We start from the raw sequence: 21,616 nt of genomic DNA, 5'->3' as shown, positions 1-21,616 counted from the left end.
TCTGCATCTGTGAAAGTGTGTGTGTTTGTTTGTGTGTGTGTGTGTGTGTGTGTGTGCGCACACAGAAAGTTAAGGTGCTTTTGGCAAATGATTGGCCAAATTTTTTTCTAAGCTGCCCCCAGAACTGTTTTGTGAAGGCTTTAAAAGAAGCGCTGTACTGATAATAATAATATTATTATTAATGAGTGCATATCATTCAATCATTTGGAACCTTTCTATGTATTTATGTGCTCGTTTGAATGAAAATGTTGAGCGTGGGAGAACGATAGTATCTTGTTTTACTTCGGCACCAGTTTCATCTGCATCGGTTCATTGTGAAACCGAGACAGGACAATCTGCAGACAACAACCTCTCAATGTGCAGAGTAACGTTGCAACACACGTAAGGGATCCACAATACACAACCAACAGCAGTGGCAGAGATACTTTTCAGGCCAAGGCGCCATCTGCACTGCTTCCTCAAAGCAATTGTCCAGTTGACCAGTAACTGTCACACATATCATAATAGAACGTGTCTTTACTTAATTCCTCAGTGAAACAGAGGAACTTTTTGTTATGTTTTGTTAAGTCGATAAAATCCATTTGGGACACACTAAATGACACTTTAAGAAAATTCAAATTGAAGAATAGTTATGAAAAGGTAGATCTTCTACAAACATGGAATTACATGAGGTTACCAAATGTGACAAGTGGGTTAGTATGTTCTACAAAATGCTTATTAATATGGATTCATCTGTGACATGCTGAAATAATGGTGCATAAACTCTCTCACTCTAGTTTGGTCCTCTAATTGTAAGTAAGTAGGTAAGCTTTATTTGTACAGCGCCTTTCACAGACCAGGGTTCCAAAGCACTTTATAATTACAAGAAAAACAATACACAGTTAAGAAGTACATATATTAAAACTTTAAAAATTAAAAAAAAATTAAATTATTGTATTGAGACATCTAGTAAAGTGAGCAACCTCATAAACAAATTAACAAAAGCGAAGAGTAGGTTATGTAAATTTCTCTTTTGTGCGATTCACACTGACAATGAGGTATTATTGTGTTACGTTCAAAAATTAAACCCATCTGAAGATAATCCAGAAGCATTGAAATACACAACAATACTATGTTATAGTTTTAGGATTTAGGATGCTTATCCAAATAAGGGAGTGTACCCTGAAATAGTAAATATCAGTGGAATAGTCAAACTGTTCACAGACATTTGATAATCAGATATATTGTAAAGAGATTACAGAAACTCTGTCAATTGTTTTACACCCGTTGGTATACTTTTTTGTCTCAGTAACACTTTAACATACCTAATGTTAAGTATAACAATAGCTTTAATGATACTTTAGCTGGACAATCCCTTTAGTCTCTTCATAATTCTACTACAACATGAAAATAGGTTTATATGGCAGGTGATTATGAGTGTAAATTAAAAGACATGATATATTTAAAGTACATCAGTGACATTGCAACCCTTGAGGTTTACTCATCACACTTCCTGTAGTTTGCACACTTTGAGAAGCTGATGACATTACCAGATAAGAGTGTTATATATTTTATATATTACAACATATTTTTTCCACACATGCTGTGGTGTCATCGCTGTAGTAAATACTATTAGGTTTATATTTCTCACCTTAAACTGCTGGGGTTTTGGTTTCTGAGGATTTAAAACAAATCATAAAAGTGACTTCTTCAGGTATCGTTGTATTGCTCAGCATTAGGCTGTTAATATACAGATAGATACAGAGCGGGAAGGAAGCAAAATCCTGCAGCAATGTTCCGGTTTCCCTCTTTAGTTTTCTTTCCCTTTTTCAACTTCATTTGCATTTGAACCTCTTGATAAATGAGAGCATGCACCACCACTAACTAACACTAAGAAACAAGTGTGTGTCACATGAAACTGTTTTAAAATGTCTCCTGGTCTATAATGAACATTTGGAAATGTGTGGATTACCAAACAGACCTGCAAGACCAGAGGTCATTCTTTTGACTATTACATTGTATTCTCGGGATTATTTTTTTCTCTTGATTATTTTTTAATATTCTTTTCTTGTCATAAAACTGACACTAAATAAACCTTCCTTGCATTGGTACAAGCGCAAACGTGATTTAGCCGTTTTATGTTTTCATCACAAATAAGGGTGACACCAAAAAAAAAACATTTCTTGATAGTGGTAATAAAACATGTTTTATTCTCTATCATTAAAACCTATGCTCATTTAAACCTTTCAAACATTCGTTCCACAGTGTGGAATAAAATAAAATCAAACAAATGAAATCAACAACAAAAAAAGTTAATCAGATATATAAATATGAAAAAACATTTTCTCTACAGGTACATGGACACAGAAACATGTGCTTACGTAACCAGGCAGACAGACAAAGCCGTAGTTTGTCACGTTTTGCAGTGTCAGACACAATCAACAGAACCAATAACAGCAACTTTGCAAATAAAATGACATCTAGAACCACATTTATCCTGAAAGATTTACCAAAGAGGAGACAAAAAAGCAGACAAAAGACACTTTGATATTAATGAGTTGGAGCTTCATTAGTAGAAAACAAAAGTGCTGATGTGCGGCTGGTTTAAACCATTAATCTGTCATCAGCACTGAAATCTAATATAAATAAAAAAATAAGTTAACAAAATGGACACTACTATTTAGGTGTGAAATTATATTTGACATTTTTTTGCAATGATAACATGGACCCTTAAAGGAAAAGAGTTTGTAATAGTAAACCACAATTCTTTTCAATTTGTGTTCCTCAAAGGAAAAGTTACCTGATGAAGAGTCTTCATGGAGTTCAAGCAGTCAACAATGTTCAATATATATTTTGTATTTGCATTTTGAAGCTAATATATGTCATTAATACGATAAAACCAAGGGTTGTTTTGAAAAATCGCTGAACCTTTACATCGAAACATCAAAAACTCTCTTAAGCCTTGTGCATTTCATCATTGTAGATATGTTGCTAGAATTCTGCACATTAGGAAAACTATCATCTTTACGAGTATATGAAGCATATTCTGTGAGATTGAATAATGCCCGGCAGCCCAAATGTAATGAGACACGAAAGTGGCTGAGCAGCTTCAGCCTGAGCTTGAAACAGTAATGCTGCAGATGTTGAAAAAATAAAGTACATCATTCAGAAATAAACTGTTAATGATGAGTCAAAGCATTGCGGAAATGAAAACAATTAAAACCACAACATGTTGAGTAACGGTGGCTGTTCAGTCAAAGTCACCAACTATGAAAGAAGTACCAGGAGGACAAAGTCAAATCATCTGCCCTGTATAAAACACAATGCAACCAAAGATCCCGCCACTAGATTTGATCTTTTTCTCATTTCTAATGCCTAATATTGCCGCTTTGATTGGAAGTTTATGGGTAGTTCACATCTGCTGGACTGCAGAAGCCCAAAAGCACAACACGGTGTTCCTGCTTCAAGGGAAATAAACAGTCCATTCAAATCAGCACAGCAGAGGCAGTATCCACAAAGTAAAGGTCCAAAGTCAGGATGCATGTACCACGGCTCCACTTCCACTTCCAACGTGTCAGAAGCAACTGACCGTAGGGGAAAACTAGCGTCCACAGAATCAATAAGGCATAATAAATGAGATGTTTGATCCTCTCATATCATACAGGAGTTTCAAATTATTCGGTTTGTTGTCATCTCAAACTGTTCTTCTGCTTTACTGATCCCAAATGTTGAGACACTTTGTGGAATACAGCTGAGAAGAAAAGCCATGCTGCCAGTGACGCTACAGAAAAGATTGCTCATTAATAAAAAAAAGTCAAGTTGCAGCAATTATAATATAGTGTTTAAAACATGACAACTAGTCAGCATACAGACCAGCCAACTTTCCTTTTCACAACATGTTTGGCTACTTGGGAATCAACAGAAGCTTGTTTTCATTTGTTTAATCGGGTTGAATCTAAAAATAACATAATTGGACTCAGCAGTCGAAAAAGAATTTCTGCCCAATTCCTTAATTTGTTGCGGTTGTGGAAGGCCTCATTAGCGTTCACTGACCGTCGACCACTGACTCAAAGTCAGTAACCTTTCTATGAGCGACTGTGTGCAGGAGGAACTTAAGGCGTTTGTTGAGGATACTATTGTGCCTGTACTGCAGAGTTCTGTCATTGGGATCTCTTCGATGGTTTGCACTTACTGCAGTCATTCACGCCTCATAACCCGAAGAGGCTGTGCATATTATCCTGACTTAGTATTCAGAATTTAAGATACGGAGTGAACATAAACAACAAAGCTAGTCACATAATCAAAATCAACTGATTTCCAGGGATGTTGACTAGTTCCTTTTTGCAAGCCAACTAATTGGTGCCGGGTCTTAAGATGTTTAAGGTGTTTAAGGAACACTGAAACTAAGTAGGTGATGGTACTTAGAAGTAGTCTGTATCACCGAAACATACAAAAATTTATGTAAGCACAGTCACCAACATAAAAACGCTGTGGGGGTGTATGCATACGCATGTGCATGGACACCATGAGTGATAATACTTGGCTGACATCCTTGCCTATCTCAGTCTTTTTTTGTCAACTCACAATATTTTAGAATATTGTGAGTTGAACATGGGATGGTAAATAATCTTATTCTTATATAGGAAACATTTATTTAAATCAAATGCACGGAAATGAATTAAGATAATGAATAAAAAAACATTTCAGGTAGCAAATGCTTTAGAAATTAACTGTCACAAGTCTCTTTTCTTCTAGAGATTATCGTGTGGTTTGTTTTATGTTCTCTGTGTTTGGAGGGCTGCGTTAACCTGATGTTGTGCTGAGCTGTGTGAGGGGTCCTGCTTCCGTATGTGCTGTGCAGGCTCCAGCTCTGAAAGAAAACATATATATTGTGTGAATTACAAAAGCATACGTGTGTTTATATTCTCTATTAATATAGCTGCAGAGTGTCTATAGCACGCCTACATTTAAATTGGGAAAACATTTACTGAGCTGCGAAAAAATAAATAAATGCAATTGAACGCATTGTTCGTGCCAAAAGATAGAACCAATGTAAATCTGTGTTAATGATGTAGTCAGCTAAACTGGAAAATCTGAAAGCAGATTTATTTCCTTAATTGCTATTGCCCAAGAAAAATATGAACAATAAAGACACCCCATTATTATGTAGCGCCTGCATCAATCACCTTTGCGTACAGCTGGTTCAGCCGCAGGTAGCTGCGGTTCAGATCTCGCGTTGCAGAAATCAGATTTATCTTTGCACATCATTGTGTTTAAAACCTCTGAAAGTTACAGTTTAACTGAACCTACAAAGCAACAACCCCGTGATGATTAATGAACAACTTTTATTCTACTCGGAGATTAGCTTTATACTTAATACAATTACAATGTGTGACTTGTTGAGTTAATGTTTTATTAAACAGTTTAAACATAGAGAAAAAGAAAGCGAGTGTCGGTGAGTAACTCATCTGTGTGTGATTCAGTGTGTACCTTAGATTTGAGCAAGCTCAGCTTGTTTGTCTGCCTCAAACTCGCCTTCGTTCTCATCATCGCCGTTATAGTCAGCCAGCTCCTCCTCCATTTCCTTGTCTATCAAAAAGTACAATGTTACCACAAAATAACTATCCCTCAATCAAACTTGTGCTCTGGTCTTCAAAGTAATATCTTACTCTCATTCTCTCCCTCTTTCACTCTCACACACACAGTTTTAAATCTATTGAGACACACATACCTATATTTTCAGCATGTTTGCTCTGCTGTCGTTTCTCCAAATCAACTTCACCCACAACTTGCACGTCTGCATCATATTCTTCTGGCTCCTCAAGTTTCTGACCAATAAGAGTCTCATCTGCCTTCTCCTGGCCAATCAGCATGCCTTCCATCCCAGGGTCTGCCTCTGGGGACATGACAAAATTGTTTTTTTATTTCTATTAAAATTTCACCTCTTCACTGAGAATGCCTGAATAGGAAACACAAACTAGTTGATTGCTTTCAGTGAACCGGGCCCTCTACCTTCTGTCTGAGTGCCCTCCTCATGAGCATCCATCAGCTCAATCTCATTATCCTCAGTCAGGTTATTCTTCAAAGGTTCCATGGTTGCTGCCTCCCCCTCCTCTTTTTTGATAGCTTCCGCTGGTGGTAGCAAAATGTCCTGCTTCACTGCAGCAGCTGCGGGAGCCGTCTGGGACTCTACTTTGGAGAGGTCCTTCTGTGATGGCAGATCTACTGGGGCATCGGGACCTGGTAAATAAAAAGGCAATGTGAGGGTGTACACTTGTCACTGTAAATCTACACTTAAAGTCACACAAAATGCATTGGATGTGCATTATATACAAATACATGTACATATATATCATATCATATGTCATTGCATGCTTTTATGAGTTAAATTCAGGGAAGAAGCCGCCAGGACATCCATGTCTGTCACCTTTGTCCATGATGATATCATTGGTCAGTAGTTCAGATAGATCATTTCCTTTTGGCTGAGAGAGGCTTGGTGTGTGGCTTACAACGGTTACTGTCTTAACTGCATCAACCTCAGTCATGACTGGTCCGCCCTCATTTGCTGGAACATACACAGCGGTTTCCTGCTGAGGAGTAAAAATCATCCACCACATTCCTTTACTTCATCAAAGCATAAAAAGTAAGAAGCATCAATACACTTAATGCTATTTGCATTCAAATCAACTCGATTTGCACACTTGCCTGTCAACAGACAACAGAGAATGACTTTGAACAGACTTAGTAAACATTAATTGTGGTTGTTAAGAAGGCCGGGTTAAGACATAAACAAAGAAAAGCAGGTTGAGGATTTCAAACCCAGTGCAATAGTGTGTATATGACAAATGGCAGGCCCAGAGTGCAACTGGTTATAGTAAACAAGGGATCAGAAGTGGATCCGGCTATATATACTGTAGCCAATACTTGACGAGACATGGTTTATATCCTTTCATTTGGGTCAAACAGGAAACCAACATACCTGTGGGGAGACACCTGAAGGAGTTATGAGCTTCTCCATTCTCTTCTGAACTTCAAGTTTAGCAGTGGCTACTCTCTCATCACACAACTCCTTCTGGGACAGGACCTGGGACTGACAATGGGTCCTACACGTGTGTAGAAGCACAGACACACATACGCACACACATGTTAAACAGCAATGACAGACACAAATTCACTGTATTAAGGCAATTAATAAAACAGAGCTAATTATCATGGGATTGTCTAATTGTTTCAGGAAACTTTTTCTTACATATCATAGGTGAGTTTGTTGTTGAGGGTTTTGATATTGCCCTGGCAACTCTGCAGCTCCTTCTGAAGCTTTCCCAGGTCATCATTTAGCTGATTCAGCTGACCTACAGTACAGACACACAAGAGACATTAAGAGACACACAAGAAGTGAATGATAATCTTTTTTCTACAGTGCTCTGTCGGATGCTAACTCAATGCTGTTTTTGAGAAATAAAGGTTTAGAGCTACCTTTGAGGTCCTGTATGGTTTTGGTACTGGAGGAAATGTTCTGCTGCAGTGTGCCCTTCAAATGAAAAAAAAAACACATAAACTATTAATATTCACAGATGCTTAATAGCTTTTTTTTCCCCCTTTGATTATTGGTGGAGTTTAGCATGGATCCCTTAAGTGAGCAGAGTTCAGGCCCTCAGATTTATCTGTGTCAATAGTTTATAAACAATACTTGAAGGTACGATTTTGTCATTGTGTGCACCTTCTCTTGGCTGCAGGTGTTCTGAGATCCTTCCAGCTGTCTCTTATAGAGGCTTTCTATATGGCTGATCTGGTCCTTTTGTCTCTGAATCTCTTCCTGGAACTCATTCTTCTTTATCTCAGCTACTCCTCGCTCTGCTGCTCCACGTCGCACCTGGCCTTCCAACTCATACAGCTTAGTCTGTATCACATAAAGACAAAAAGGTAATGACGTAGTTAATGATAAAAACAATCAGACTGTGCGTTAAGAAATTGTAATATATATAATGACAAAATATAATGCACACTGGTTGTAATTTGGGATTTTTTTTTCTTTACGCCACTTACATACCCAAGACAGTAAAAAAAAAAAAAAGAAGGTCAGCAACAATTGCATAAATGTTTCTACAAAACAGCACCAATATTTGGGTCATAATATTTTTCCGTTGCACAATGCAAGAACCATTATGTTTAGGGCAAATAGAAACTTGCATAAAGGATGTGGTTGGAACGCTGCGGAAGTATATACATATAAAAAAAAAAAAAACATTGACACAACCAAAACCCTGAAACTGAAGAACAAAAGTTAGAATGCTTGAAGCTAGAAACTGACATTGCAATATCTATTCTGAGAGAAAACGTAAATTGATTGGTCATGATTTCCAACAAAAGGCATTTGTATAAGTATATTCATTGTATAATTAATGTTGCATCCTTTCTAGGGCAGAATGTAGCCTTCCAATAACTCAAGGTTTTACAGCGTTCTTTTAAAAAGGCAGTATTTGCACTGTTCACTATGGTTATACAACCACACAGACACATATAAATTAACCTACCTGTAGCTCCAGGTTGCGGGAGCTCGACACCCAATAGTTGAAGCCCAGAACCAGGATACAAGCAATTAGAGCGCCAATCATTAGAGGGGGTGACCTTCCTCCACGACGACCGTTTCCCAGACCACCCATAGTTGTTTACAGACTGGACACAGACACAAACAGCAGCCAGGGACAGCGCACATTCCATGAACTGTGTAATACTATGTTTAAAACAAGTCATTTCTGTCACTGACCCCTGAATCACGTCTACTATTTGAGCGGGCTAAAGTCATTTAAGGAATCCACAGATATTTTAGTTTTGCAGGTTCCTTACAGACACAACAGCTCACTGCCAAGCCTGCAAGTGACACAGTGAGCTGATCCTGTGTCGGCGAAAACACAGAATACAGGAAATAATATCTGTTCAATATAGCAGTATTATCTCCAGCAGTTTCTTTAAAAATACAATGTGGCCGACACTTTGTTTGTATTTGCACAATATTAAGACCACAAAATAAAACATTAATGACACACACACACACACACACACACACACACACAGTGTTGCTAAATCCTCAACACTGTGGAGCACTAAAGTGATGTGTTTTACTCTAAACAATGCTGACCCAGTTAAAATGTCTGCAAGATACTGAAGATAATTCCCACTGGCTCATCGGTACTGAAATACAACACTCATGCTTTGATTCCTCCCATCATGCAGGCAAGACCCAAATGCAAAAAGCGGTTAAGAATAATACAATGAACTGCGTAATTTAGCGACGTTTAGCTAAAATAATATACTACATATAATAATAGTAATAATAATAATAATAATAATAATAATAGGTTGATTAACGTGGACGCATGACTCCTTGTGTTGGTAGCACAATCTGAGGAGTCAGCTTTAGCTGAAGACGACAAACAAGCATTGGGAAGATGAAGATAAGGGAAATACAAATGTGCTAACAAATCACAGCGCGGGCCTGAAAGCCAGGTTATAACGGCGCCATAAACGTGTGAGGTGCCGTTAGTAATACACCTGAGCCGCGTCTTTGTGTGGCCTATTGCTAACGTGGGACAGCTACGGTTAACTAAGCCAGAAAGGTATAGTTGTGGTCCAAAATAAGCGAGTGTCGGTGTTCTCGGTCATCACACAGACGTTAGGTTAGATTGAGAGTTTATAGAATTTGAACGTTTGTGGTCACATTTACAAAAAATAAAGAAGACAAAACGAAAAAGAAGGTTAATGAACTAACGCTAGTTGACGCTAAGCATAATCTGGTTAACTATTTTGAGTCAAAAGCAGCTCGCGCCGAGTCGTTCACGTACCTTGTCCCCAGTTGACGTTTGCGTTCGTTCGGTTAGCGGCTAGCTAACGCTCGCGACAAGAATCAACTTAATACCCGGAAGACTCGAGAGTCGCGACACTTTCATTAAATGTCGAGCCCAGTCTGTGAAGTGATACTCGAGTGATATAATTGAAAACCTGGCCGCGTTTTTCCTCCGGCAGTTATCTGCGTGTCACCGTGAGGCAGTTAACGCCTGCTCGGATCCATTATTGCCATACAAATAGCCAACTGAGCCAAGTCCCTCTGCGTTGTGTTGTCCGGGACAGTTGGTGATGCCTCTGCTTGCTGTGGGAAAAGGGCGTTTGAGGTCATTTCACTGACACAACATATATAAAACCTAAAATAAATGAACGTAGCCACGTATATTTACGACACAGAGTGCTTCGGTAAGATTAAGTTGAGTTGAGTAAAATAACAGTATGGCATTACTTTTGCAGTCAATCTTGTGAGTGTTCAACTACTGATGACAGAGTTGTATAGTTTACGAAGAGCTTTAGAAGGCAGCACGGGCACCGTCCAACACAAGTCCTTCTGTCAATTAAAATAAAAAATACAACAAATAATTGAAATTCTGTTTTACTTTTCATTTAGTTTTATCTGAACTAGAAGTTGATATAGCTTTTGAGACATGTGCAGTCTCTTTTATAATATCAAACCACTGAAGATCTTAAAAGACATGCTACTTATGTGTTGGTGGGTCGCATTTAAGTAATTTGTCATGTAATAAAGACTGCAAAAATGAGTCAAATTGTTATCATTTAATGCATACTCTTGGCGGATAGACAAATACAAAATGTACATAACCTTAGAGAAAATAATTAACTGTAGACGAGAACACATACAAAAAAGTAATGTCTTTCCAAACACAAAATATTCAATATGAAATAGGTCAGGGTGTTGATATCCTCCCTTTGACTATATATATTAGTGTTCATTTTATTTTGTTTTCACAGCTTTCACAATAACCTGTTTTCTTACTAATTAAAATGTATGAACCTGTGTGATGAAATACATTTTCACATGTATCATGTGGCTTACCTTACACTACTGCAGGTGTCAATCTACGCTTGTAAAACATTACTGCTTCACAGAAAATATCAAAAATATATTCAAAAAAGGTTTGGCTTTGCACAAACAGGTTAATCACAGTCAGTGCTCTCTTTCAGTGATTCATGTTTTTAACCGATTGTATCTTCCTCTTTATTTCCGGAAATCCTGTATAATCCTTGGCATTCAGACTTTCCTAAAGAAGACGTGCATGTGTTTGTCCTTTTCCAGTTCCAGCTTGTACTACAGTTGTTTGCTCTCCTCCCATGCCTTCAGTGCATCAAACATCGTCAAAGATGCGTGTCCGAGAAGGTGACAGAGAAAGGTAACGTCCTCCTGTGGATCTACAGTGTCAGACACAGAGAGACAGAGTATGTGATTAAGGAAGCCTGTTTAATTGTTATTCGGCTCCAATTAAACACTATGTCCCATTAATTGAGCAAAAAATAAACAAACCTTTTGTTTGGTGAGCCTTCATTACTGGAATAATCTCGCAGTAAACTTCTCCTCTGCTCCTCCTCCTCCTCCTCTCCATCTCTTCTGGTGAATGTTTTAACTGAGAAAGACAGAGCGCAATGTCTACACTGTGTCCTGTAAGCAGGAAGACCTCTTGATGGATATAAGGGAAAGGTTATTGCCAAATTATCCAGAAACAAAGCACAATACAAACAAGCATAATATATGAAATCATGCTGTTGAAAAAAAACCTTATTGTCATATTACATTCAGTAGCTGTGAGAAACACAAAATATTCTATTCCATGGTTATACTAGTTTTCTTAAATCTCTACCACTATTTGTGACGTCTGTGACCGAGCAGCTCTGGTCATCCTTCAATTCAGTATAACCAGCTCTGGTTCGCCCAGTAGCCCCCTGGACTCCATACCGCTCTCTCCAGGCCTGAAACAGAAAACCAAACTATTTAGAAAACAGCAAGCCAACACACTGGGAGGGTTTTCTTGGCTTCTCAGAAAATTGAAAAAATAAATGATTTGACAGAATAAACTTTTCTAACCCATCTTCGATTTTCTCCATCCTCTGCTTTCTGTCTTTTTCTTCTTTCTACAAAAGAACAAGTTGAAGTAAAAGAGGTCTAAGAAATAAAGAGTAAAAGTAAAATAATGAACCATCACCTGCTTAATAACTAATTTGTGTCTACTAGATTCCAGAGAGGAAGACATAATTAATCACGTCTGCAATAATGTGGCTCAAAATATATAATTAAAAGAATACTATAACCTTAAACAGGAACATCAGAAATGTGAGTGACTAAATGTGTGATTGAACTACCTCTTCTGATGTGTTCCCTGCCTTCATCCACCAGGTCAGAGGTCAAGTGGTCATCAGTGATGTACTGGTGGAAGCCTAGGAGGTTCAAACAGCGGGAGCCCAGGCTACAAACACACACACACACACACACACACACACACACACACACACACACACACACACACACACACACACACACACACACACACACACACACACACAAAATAACCTTTCATTATCAATAAGCTAATACATATAACCAAAACTACTATCTATATAAAATGTATGCAAATAGTGTTAGTTGTCAGTGATTATTGGCGCACCTGTAAAAAGTGGCAAAGCAGAGCAGCAACACCAGCATGGGATAGTAGATATAGAAGCCATCAGAAATAAAATATAGCACACGCATAGAGCCCATGATCTGACAGAGAGAAATAAAGAGGGACATTGCATCACTCCAATTGGTTTCAATGCAGATAGATTTAGAAATTCCCACATATATTTATTATGTGGTCACACACTCAAGTGTTGCATGTTTGCGTGGGACCCACAGAGGTGTAGGATGTCTGTATTCTGTCCTGATGTGAGATGGCGGAGTCCATGTGAATCAGGCCCAGAAAGTTAAGGCATAAAGGAGGGGTCAGGCGACAAAACAACCTGAGAGGGAAAAAAAAAAAGAGAAGCAACTCCAATATCACAATACAGGAGTTCAACACAATGTGACAAGACCAGACCAGAAAACATGCTGGTGTTTAAAACAAATAACAGTGTTTGAGACTGGCCTCTTCAGCCTTTTGTGTGAAATTCATATTTCGTAATATGACTTTTATGAGGAACATACATGCCGCTGAACTGCAGACTGTAAGCATCAGTCTGGTGATGTGGCACCAGGTAGTAGTAGTTGAAGACTCGTATCCTGAACACTGTGGAGTAGACACAGACACACAGGAAGAGGATACTCACGAAGCACACCATCTGGTGGAGAGAGAAAAAGAGTCAGGTCAGCTATGGTGTTGAATGGATAAGATATTGTTCAGAATCTACGTGTCAAAACTATGGAACGCAGTGAGTATTTACACATTTATTTTAGCTTAGCAAAGCTCAGGTTTGTTGTGCATTTCTGTTTGCCTCACTCAATATGTGCCCACCTCGATACAAATGTAGTTGTGTTGCTTTTCAGCCAATTGAACAAAGACAGCGAAGAGGGAGAGGACCGGGTGTGTAGTGAAGAAGGTGCACTCAGACCAAACAACTGCTGCTGAGAGGAGACACAGGAGAACTGCCAGCAGTCTGTAGAAACTCTGCCTGAACACACACTCCCAGTACCACTCTGAGACAGACAAACACACACACACACACACAGATGGAGGAAAAATCAAAAAACAATTTCAAGTTGAGCTACTTTTTTGATGTAGTGACACGCAGCCCACAAATGCAACAGAAGTAGAGACATTGTGGGGTTCTATTATTAAATAAAACACAATTTGCAAAAACAGTAAAACTTCAGCAAAGGTCTTAAAGAATAAGTGCAATCAAATGTGAGAAAACTCTTTCTTAAAAACTACTTTGTAGTTCTAAAAGTAGCATAGACATTGGAATTGGCCGGTTGAAAGTGGACTCTGCTGTAGCTGGGTGAAAAACCTTTGGTCATCATTCTTATTAGCAGGCCAGAATGAAAAAAAAACAGCATTTAGGATCCCAAGGTACAACTGTTGAGAAATTTAAACAAATATATTCCAAAAAGTCAAAGAAACACAAGTAGGCTATTAAAAATCTAGTAAAAAAAGAAAATTCGGTCTCACTAAATGCTAATACTGATCAGAAGTACTGCCATTAGGTACCTAAATTAAGTTGTTGAGAAATTATCCTTAATTTCCATCTGTAAATTTGAGATTTTTGTCCTGACTGAACTCACCCACAGTAGGAGTGTAGATGAACCGATGGATCCACCCGCAGTGTTCTGACGGGGCACTGTGGGTGAAGAGTCGGGCTGGGCTGCTCTGGTTTTTAGCTACATCTTCGAGATGAAAGGCCTCATCTAACAAGATAGACCACTGAACCTGAGTCTGACCGTGTCTCTGCACCCCAGAGATTACCTGAAACACACACACACACACAATTATTACATTTACTACATGCACCAATGTATTTTAGCACTGTTGCCTTTAAACCCACAGTGCAATGTTTAAAAAAGTCCTTACTTTTTTATGCAGCTTAATCAAGTCTCTTTTGGTGGGAAGGACATTCTGCTCACCACAAGAGCTTTCCATAGTTCTTTCCATCTCTTCTCTGTACTCAGTGGGACACTGAAAAGAGAGGACGCTCAGATGAAGACTTTCCCACACAGCCTGACTGTCAACACAGCATTGAACTCACTCGTGTATTTCTCACCTTTGTAATTATGGTGTCCACACACTTCCTGAGACAGTGGTTGTATCTGACAGATTCATGGACGCCGGCCACCTCCTGATAATAACAAATGTTTGTATTTATTAAAGTAAAGATGCAAAGTCTGTTGAAACACTTTCAGATTCAGCACCTGCTGGAATCTCTTCATACTTATATTGCACAGAACTGTATATAAAGTTTCACCTCCATAACATCTGCCAGGTTCTCCTCTGCCGACGCCTTCTCAGTAGCCATTTTTGCTGTCTTAAAGTAAGTCTTGGCCAGCAGGTAACCATGGGAAGATGAGAGCCAATAAGAACGGGGGATCTCCACCAAGCCATAGCCCAGCAAGAGCACCAGAAGGAAGAGGCCCCAGGTGTTGGCGGATGTAATGCCGATGGTCTGGAGCTCTGTCCTGCACATGTTTTACAGATAAGTCCACAGGCCATCTAATGTTTCCTAAATTGAACCACGGAGGACTTACCATGTGAGTTGCCACTGTGGGTGAGCGGCCACATAGACGAGCAGAGAGATGAAAATAAGGAGGTAGGTGCCATAATAGATAGCGTTTTCAATGAGCGCTGTTTTAATCTTTCCAACTCTGGAGAAAGCTCCCGATCGTGCATAAGACTGCATGAATGGCAAAAGCAGCCTGCATACGCACACACAGGCACACACACACACACACACACACACACACACACACACACACACACACACACAGTATAACAAAACACAACTATGTTAATAACAGGTGGAAGACACAGTAGATAGAGTCAAAGTTCAAATAAGTGACTGAGTGTGTGAGTATCCTACCAAGTCAGAAACTGGGATGTCCAGTATACAACTCTCCAGAACACTGGCAGGATGCCATCGGGTATATAACTCCATGGCTCCTCACAAACCTGTGTTGTACTGTCACACGTACACATAAAAGAATACATGTTGCAAGAACACTTCAGTGATACGCCTTGCTGTCAAGTCTTTTTGGATACTCACACTTTGTTAGTAAAAGTTCATATCCGACACACCAAATAAACTCTTCAATGTGAAATAGCATTAATAAAAGGTTGACAATGTTTATGGATAGACATGTTGCAGCTGAAAAGTATGAATGTAATTGGAATTTTGTGAGCACCATAAAAATCATTTAATTCAGCTTTATTGGATTGAGGTGAAGGCAGACGTCTCAGACATTATGAATGTATCGAAACCTGGACCAATTATACCAATAATGCCATCTGGCTTGATACAATAAGAGATAAGTGAGACAATGAACCAAGTGTTGGGAGGTGTTGGGATTATTTTCATCGCCACAGTTTGACAACATCAGGGTATGAAGCCTATTTCAAATGCAATTTGCAAAAATGTGAGAACTGTGCCAGATAATCAAATGTTATCTCATTTACCTGACAGTTGGATGAACAGAGGAGTTGTCATCTGTCTGATTAGTGAGTCTCGTTCGAGTTACAGGCGCCGGGTGGTTTGCATTGTCAAGAACACACTGCTTGTAGATGGTCTGAAAGAAGAGCAGAGTGTACACAGAGTCAGCTCCATGACGAAGCCTATTCATCACATTACACTGGCACAGGAAAGATAAATAAACACAACTCAACCTCAGTCAGAATCAGATTGTTCTCAATAACAAAACAAACTCGCATCCCGTTGACCCTGTTTTGATTGTGAGAACATCTAATCAACTATTGTTACCGAAGGCCAAAAGACATAATGTTGACACACACACGTCGAACAACTGCAATGGTTTCATACCGTGCTGACGTCGAGCGGCAGGATGAAGACGATGAGGAAGCAGAGGTACCAGGACAGCAGCGTCCCCAAGAGGACCATCCGCTGCTGCCTCCGCAAATCGCCATAGCGCTGGAGGAGGTAGAGTGCCAAGAGGAAAACAACCACCACCACTACAGCCAGCGCAGCACCGCTCATACTGATGAATGAAGAGACAGGCGTCAAGAACTCATGATGGCACACTGGAGGGGGGAAGAGACGCACAGAGATAAACCAATGGGATATCAGCTCTTATCTGGTGTAATACAGTAGGAGCTAAACATATGAGAATGATAGGAGGTGGGGGTGGAGGGAGCAGGGAAATAAAAGAACATATGACCACTTACTGCCAATCACATGCACTTTCCATTAAAGCTAATCATTCTACAAATAATGTATTTTATGTTTTCGAAACTTGAACATATCATTTCTATTGATGCTGAACTTTCACTGACGTGTGAAAATATGTTTTGCAGACTTCTGTAACGCAATAATGTGATGTGAATGCAAGCAATTTAATGTTCACAGTTATTCATTTCAATGCCACTGTTTTTCCATGAGATACAATGCTTGACTATCAAAGGATTCATATACACAAGCCTAAAACTGAATGGCATGCTTTTTATAAAATGGTACATATACAATACAAATTATTAACCATTTGTAGAAGAAGTTAGCTTTGCATTTTTTACTTCAACCGTATTAGAAACAGTCTTGACTTAAATACAGCGTTGTCTAACAGTGTTATATAAAAAAAAAAGGAGTGGTTTACAATGTTTATTATTTGCAGCCCACCAGGCTATATATTTTAATCTTAATTATTACGACCAAGAGTTGAATTATGGTGAAAGCTAAATATTTTCCCTATGTCTATCATCTAGCCTGTGTCTGTGGTCATGTTGACATCCTAAAAAAAAAAAAAAAAAGAAAGCAACAACAAAGCAGGACAAGGCTCGAGTGTGGTCTCGTATTGTTGATCATCGCTTCACAATCAATCGGTGCATTAACAGTCCGTTGTTGAATCAATCACAGGCAGAAATGCTCACCTTTGGATGTCTTCTCTCGCGCTGGAGCCTCTAAAGCAATAAGCTGTCTAAATTTGCTGTCACATCGTGTTCCTGAGACGCGAAGCCCGACAAATGTTCACAACCTTTGAAACTACATTACGTAACGGTCAAACAGCATGCGCTCTTTGCTGACGCAGCTCGGGCTTCTGGGTAATGTATGCGAGCAATGGCGTCTCTCAAACAGGAAACCGGGCTGTAGGACCATAGCGTCATCGTGGTCCGACAGCCAAACAGGTATCGTGACATAGTAGCCCACCGACCCACATTTGAACGGTGGTGGAAAGTACCTCCGTGTATTTACTTCCACTTTACTGGAGTATTTCCAGCAAATTAACCACGATGAAAAATACATGAATGAAACTTTAATGATCCCCAAAATGAAATTCCCAAGCAACCCACCAGAGTAATTATTTAGGAAATGCATGGTTATCAGCCACATATTCCCACCACGTACCTCTTCACCACTGTCTTTGAATATGGCAAAATGTTTCTACAGTCACAATTATTTGTCACGTATATGCTAAATACATAGAACGTACATGTGTATATAAAAACAAAATACTCTGCCTACAGAAGATAATATTGTTCCTTGAGCTGCAAAACAATTATTCTTACTGTACATTTTTATTTAACTACAAAGCAGATTTTATCCCATCATTTATAATTGCAATGATACAAAATAATGTTTCTCATCTTATTAGGATTCCCACACTTTGAATTGTGACACAACACAATTTTGCACAAAGTTTTTCAGCATTATAATGTTTTGTTATGATTTTCACACCAGATTAATAACACACTTAAACATTTAGATGTTTTTAGATAAACACAACAGATCACATCAAATCACATCAAATCAAATCATCATCCCACAAACTGTTTATACAATGATAATGACAGATCTTGTGCACTCAGACTCATGGTCTAAAAATGCTTTCCAACTGACAAAATTTGGGAGGAAAAAAAAAGTATTTAAGGTTGACAAACATCTTCGATCCTTTTCAGTTGCAAAGGGACATCCACACATATGGGTCGTCGGCGTACAGAGGGCCCAGCATGTTGAAGCACACAGCTCGGTGCTCCAGTAAAATGTCCATCTGGCTCATCAGGTCCAGACACAGATGTTCTACAAGATTCAAACAAACAGACCAGTCTACAACCACCCTGGACACACCAAGTGCCTCCAACCAAACTGACCCAAAAATGTCCAGAGATCCTGGCCAGTCCAGTAGAATATTATCCATCAACTCCATCGGGTTCATAAATTGGTGGTATTACGCTCCGTGTAGATCAAGACTCAATGGGGACTCTGTCACATTACACTTTGGCTCCCGTCTTGTTTCTGCAGGGCTAGATCCAGACAGTTAGAGTGCAGATAAAACCTGACAGCATTGGCAGTCAGGTTTAGTCAGGTACTTAGTGAGGCCATCTGTCAGCCTACATTCTCACTTTAACCCCTTATATCTTTCTCTTTCTCGCTCTGGGATTAGTGTAATAAGCTGTGTGACCATTCAAACCCTAATGCTCTGATTATACCCTGAGCATTCTGTGATAAAAGTGTGTGAGTGAAATTTAATCTTAATATAATGATCCTGTTTTTCTTAGATTTTTACTGTGATTCAATTCTGGATTGAGCTTAATTTCTGTTGATCCCACAAACAACAGTCCTCACTTCTCACATCTAACACAAAGATGGACAGGTGCAGACAAGTCAACTCGTGTTCATATATACTCTTTGTGTAGTGCCACTGAAGAAAATGAACGTATGTGTTCGGTAAACTGTCACAAGAATGATTACACTGAATATTACTATGATTATTATTGAACAGTTTTCACCACTAGATGGAGGTAATGAATCTGTCCTAAAACGTCTTCGGCATCATACAAAGACAACACACATTGACAAATACCCCTCCTTATAGTATTTGTTTGAAGTGCTGGTGCAGAATTTCCCCACAACTTCCAAATAACTTACTAACATTACAATGCATGACTCTAGAAGGATGAATACTGAAACCATTCCTCCTAATGCCATGTCTGCTACTGCTGCTGATAATGTGTTGATTCGTTATAGTCATGATTATTAATTTAAACAAAAGTTCCTGAAAAGAAAAAACAATAATGATATTTGAATTCAACCAAAAAGGGGAAAAAAAACTAAATGAGTTCAGACCCACAGAGTTTAAAAGCGAGACTAAAAAGTGAACTGTAATACAATGAGATAATAGCTGCCTCTCCTTCAAGCTATTGTCTGCTCTTTTTTATTCTACCGTCATTGAGCACTCTCATCTCCTATTTTCAAAAAGATGGGCTTCTTTGGCCAGTTGTTTATGATACAAAATAGAAAGGTGTCATGTTTAAATCTTTGAGACCCTCAAACACCTGTCTCGATCATGTTTCTGGTCACTCCCCTTGGCATCACGGGGCACCGATTATTGGAAACTGAAACCTTTTTTAGTACCAAAGCCCTGTCCTATCTAAGAGTCAGTGCGAAGATGACAGTGTAGAGTTCAACGTTTCAGTCTTCAGCAGAGTCACCCCTCTGCAGGTACTTACTGTAAAGACACAGGTGAACCTGATTGAGGTGATTAACACTGCACCTGGCACGACAATCAGACATTTCTATAGCAACCAATCAACATTTAGCACTACGACACTGAAGACGGTAAAGATCCCCTAGTATCCCAACAGTTAAAATCATTGAAATTCTATATTGGGCACATATTAAAGATAACCAGGGGTGTTTGCAATGCAGATGTGATGGCACACTGATGAACTTTGTTGATGCCTTAGAAAGCAACAATTCTGAACTTGTATTTGTGACAGAGAAAAATTTTGTTTTCCAGATTTATTCAAAAATGATCCTAACCCTTGGTTCTCTGTTATTTAATGTGGCTCCTTTATCACATAATGTTGAACCGTGGAGATTCCATGTTTGTGAGCAAAGGGGGCTGCTTGTTTTCTTGTGTGGTGAAGTCTGCCTCTGAGCCCAATCTGCAACTGTTACTGAATGTCTAGACCCCCTCTGTCTCTTCCGCTGCCTTTACTCTCTCTCTCTCTCTCTCTCTCTCTCTCTCTCTCTCTCTCTCTCTCTCTCTCTCTCTCTCTGTCTCTCTCTCTCCTCCTCAGAGAGACTTGAGCCCAAGTTGTTCTAATCATGCGTCTAGCCCGACGAGCCACCGGGACGACGTCCAGCGTGGCCTCATTCAGATCAGTGAGAAGCGGTGTGTGAACAGCCTCGTCTCCCATCGTGCCCATTGAACAACTGCTATGAGTGCGCTGAGACCCCTGGGTTTGAAGTCTGTAACATTTGATCCATGGGAAACCCTTGTGCACAATGATGCCGTCGAACAAAGTGGTCTCAGTTCTATATGTCCCTAGAGGGCCACTGTAGACCACAGATCTTATAACCTGCCCTGGATACAGCACTCCCCTGGGAGTGGACCACTCCTGTTTGAAACAACTGGCTTGGTAGTGCAGCCTGGGCCAGCTAATGTTGCACACACTCAGTGGTGCTGAAATAGAGGGTTCGACCGGTGTGTATCTGTGTATAAATTGTGCATGTGTGCGTGTATGTTTTATATATAAAATGTAATAAAAAAAAGAAAATCAATTATAATCAAGATAAGAGTGATGCTCCTGGGCACATATTCTCCTGGAACTAGCTGATGTCAGAGCCTAGAACCCTGAGATCAGAGCATAGAACTTTGAGATCAGAGCATAGAACCTTGAGATTAGAGCATAGAACCCTGAGGTCAGAGCGTAGAACCCTGGGATCAGAGCATAGAACCTTGAAGGTCGAAAACATGGAACACTGAGGTCAGAGCGTAGAACCCTCAGGTAGGAGCATAGCACCCTGAGGTTAGACCATAGAACCCTAAGGTCAGAACATAGAACCCTGAGGTCAGAGCATATAAACCTGAGGTTAGACCATAGAACTCCAAGGTCAGAACATGTGGGCTGCTCCTGGTGCTCGTCTTCATTTTGGAACTCGCTGTTGCTCAATCTCATCCTCTTCTTCAAAGTTACTGTCAGACTCTGAATTTTCTTAAATGTGATCCTCACATTCTGAAACCTCTTCCTCTACATCATCATCAAAAGTTTCTCTTTCTCTTTCAAAATCAATTGCAAGGCCATCTGAGCAGAGAATATTTTGGCCACCTTGATTGGTTGTGATAAGGAACCACACGGGCAAAGCTTTATTTATTTGTGTCCCGCCC

The 21,616-nt window shown here is 39.5% G+C and overlaps 2 protein-coding genes across 4 annotated transcripts; both read right to left on the bottom strand.

Annotated features, from left to right (window-relative positions):
• Window positions 1-2,166: 2,166 nt before the first annotated feature.
• On the bottom strand, window positions 2,167-10,104 carry golm1 (golgi membrane protein 1). Of its 2 annotated transcripts, none has more exons than XM_068605376.1 (11): window positions 9,822-10,104; window positions 8,514-8,655; window positions 7,700-7,879; window positions 7,456-7,510; window positions 7,229-7,331; window positions 6,959-7,082; window positions 6,407-6,569; window positions 5,992-6,219; window positions 5,711-5,875; window positions 5,470-5,568; window positions 2,167-4,849 (listed from the first exon to the last, which is right to left on the bottom strand). In XM_068605376.1, the coding sequence occupies exons 2-10, from the start codon at window positions 8,640-8,642 to the stop codon at window positions 5,471-5,473; spliced, it is 1,245 nt and encodes a 414-aa protein (XP_068461477.1). In that variant the 5' UTR covers window positions 8,643-8,655; window positions 9,822-10,104; the 3' UTR covers window positions 2,167-4,849; window position 5,470. The 2 variants fall into 2 exon arrangements, with proteins under 2 accessions (XP_068461477.1, XP_068461478.1); XM_068605377.1 differs by having other exon boundaries at window positions 6,407-6,566.
• Window positions 10,105-10,580: 476 nt separating this feature from the next.
• Window positions 10,581-17,485, bottom strand: LOC137805311 (G-protein coupled receptor-associated protein LMBRD2B-like). Of its 2 annotated transcripts, none has more exons than XM_068605164.1 (18): window positions 17,376-17,485; window positions 16,315-16,532; window positions 15,954-16,063; window positions 15,361-15,459; window positions 15,029-15,196; window positions 14,749-14,959; window positions 14,548-14,622; window positions 14,358-14,462; window positions 14,072-14,252; window positions 13,305-13,486; window positions 12,998-13,131; window positions 12,708-12,813; window positions 12,480-12,577; window positions 12,178-12,281; window positions 11,903-11,949; window positions 11,679-11,787; window positions 11,345-11,444; window positions 10,581-11,232 (listed from the first exon to the last, which is right to left on the bottom strand). In XM_068605164.1, the coding sequence occupies exons 2-18, from the start codon at window positions 16,486-16,488 to the stop codon at window positions 11,169-11,171; spliced, it is 2,067 nt and encodes a 688-aa protein (XP_068461265.1). In that variant the 5' UTR covers window positions 16,489-16,532; window positions 17,376-17,485; the 3' UTR covers window positions 10,581-11,168. The 2 variants fall into 2 exon arrangements, with proteins under 2 accessions (XP_068461265.1, XP_068461266.1); XM_068605165.1 differs by having other exon boundaries at window positions 16,315-16,489.
• Between the last annotated feature and the right edge of the window lie 4,131 nt (window positions 17,486-21,616).

This window comes from Clinocottus analis, unplaced genomic scaffold (assembly GCF_023055335.1).
Source record: "Clinocottus analis isolate CAN_PGR_092001 unplaced genomic scaffold, fCliAna1.0.p SCAF_7, whole genome shotgun sequence".
NCBI classification, from domain to species: domain Eukaryota; kingdom Metazoa; phylum Chordata; class Actinopteri; order Perciformes; family Cottidae; genus Clinocottus; species Clinocottus analis.
Note: the sequence above shows the minus strand (reverse complement) of the source record. Positions and strands in the feature narration are given on the sequence as shown.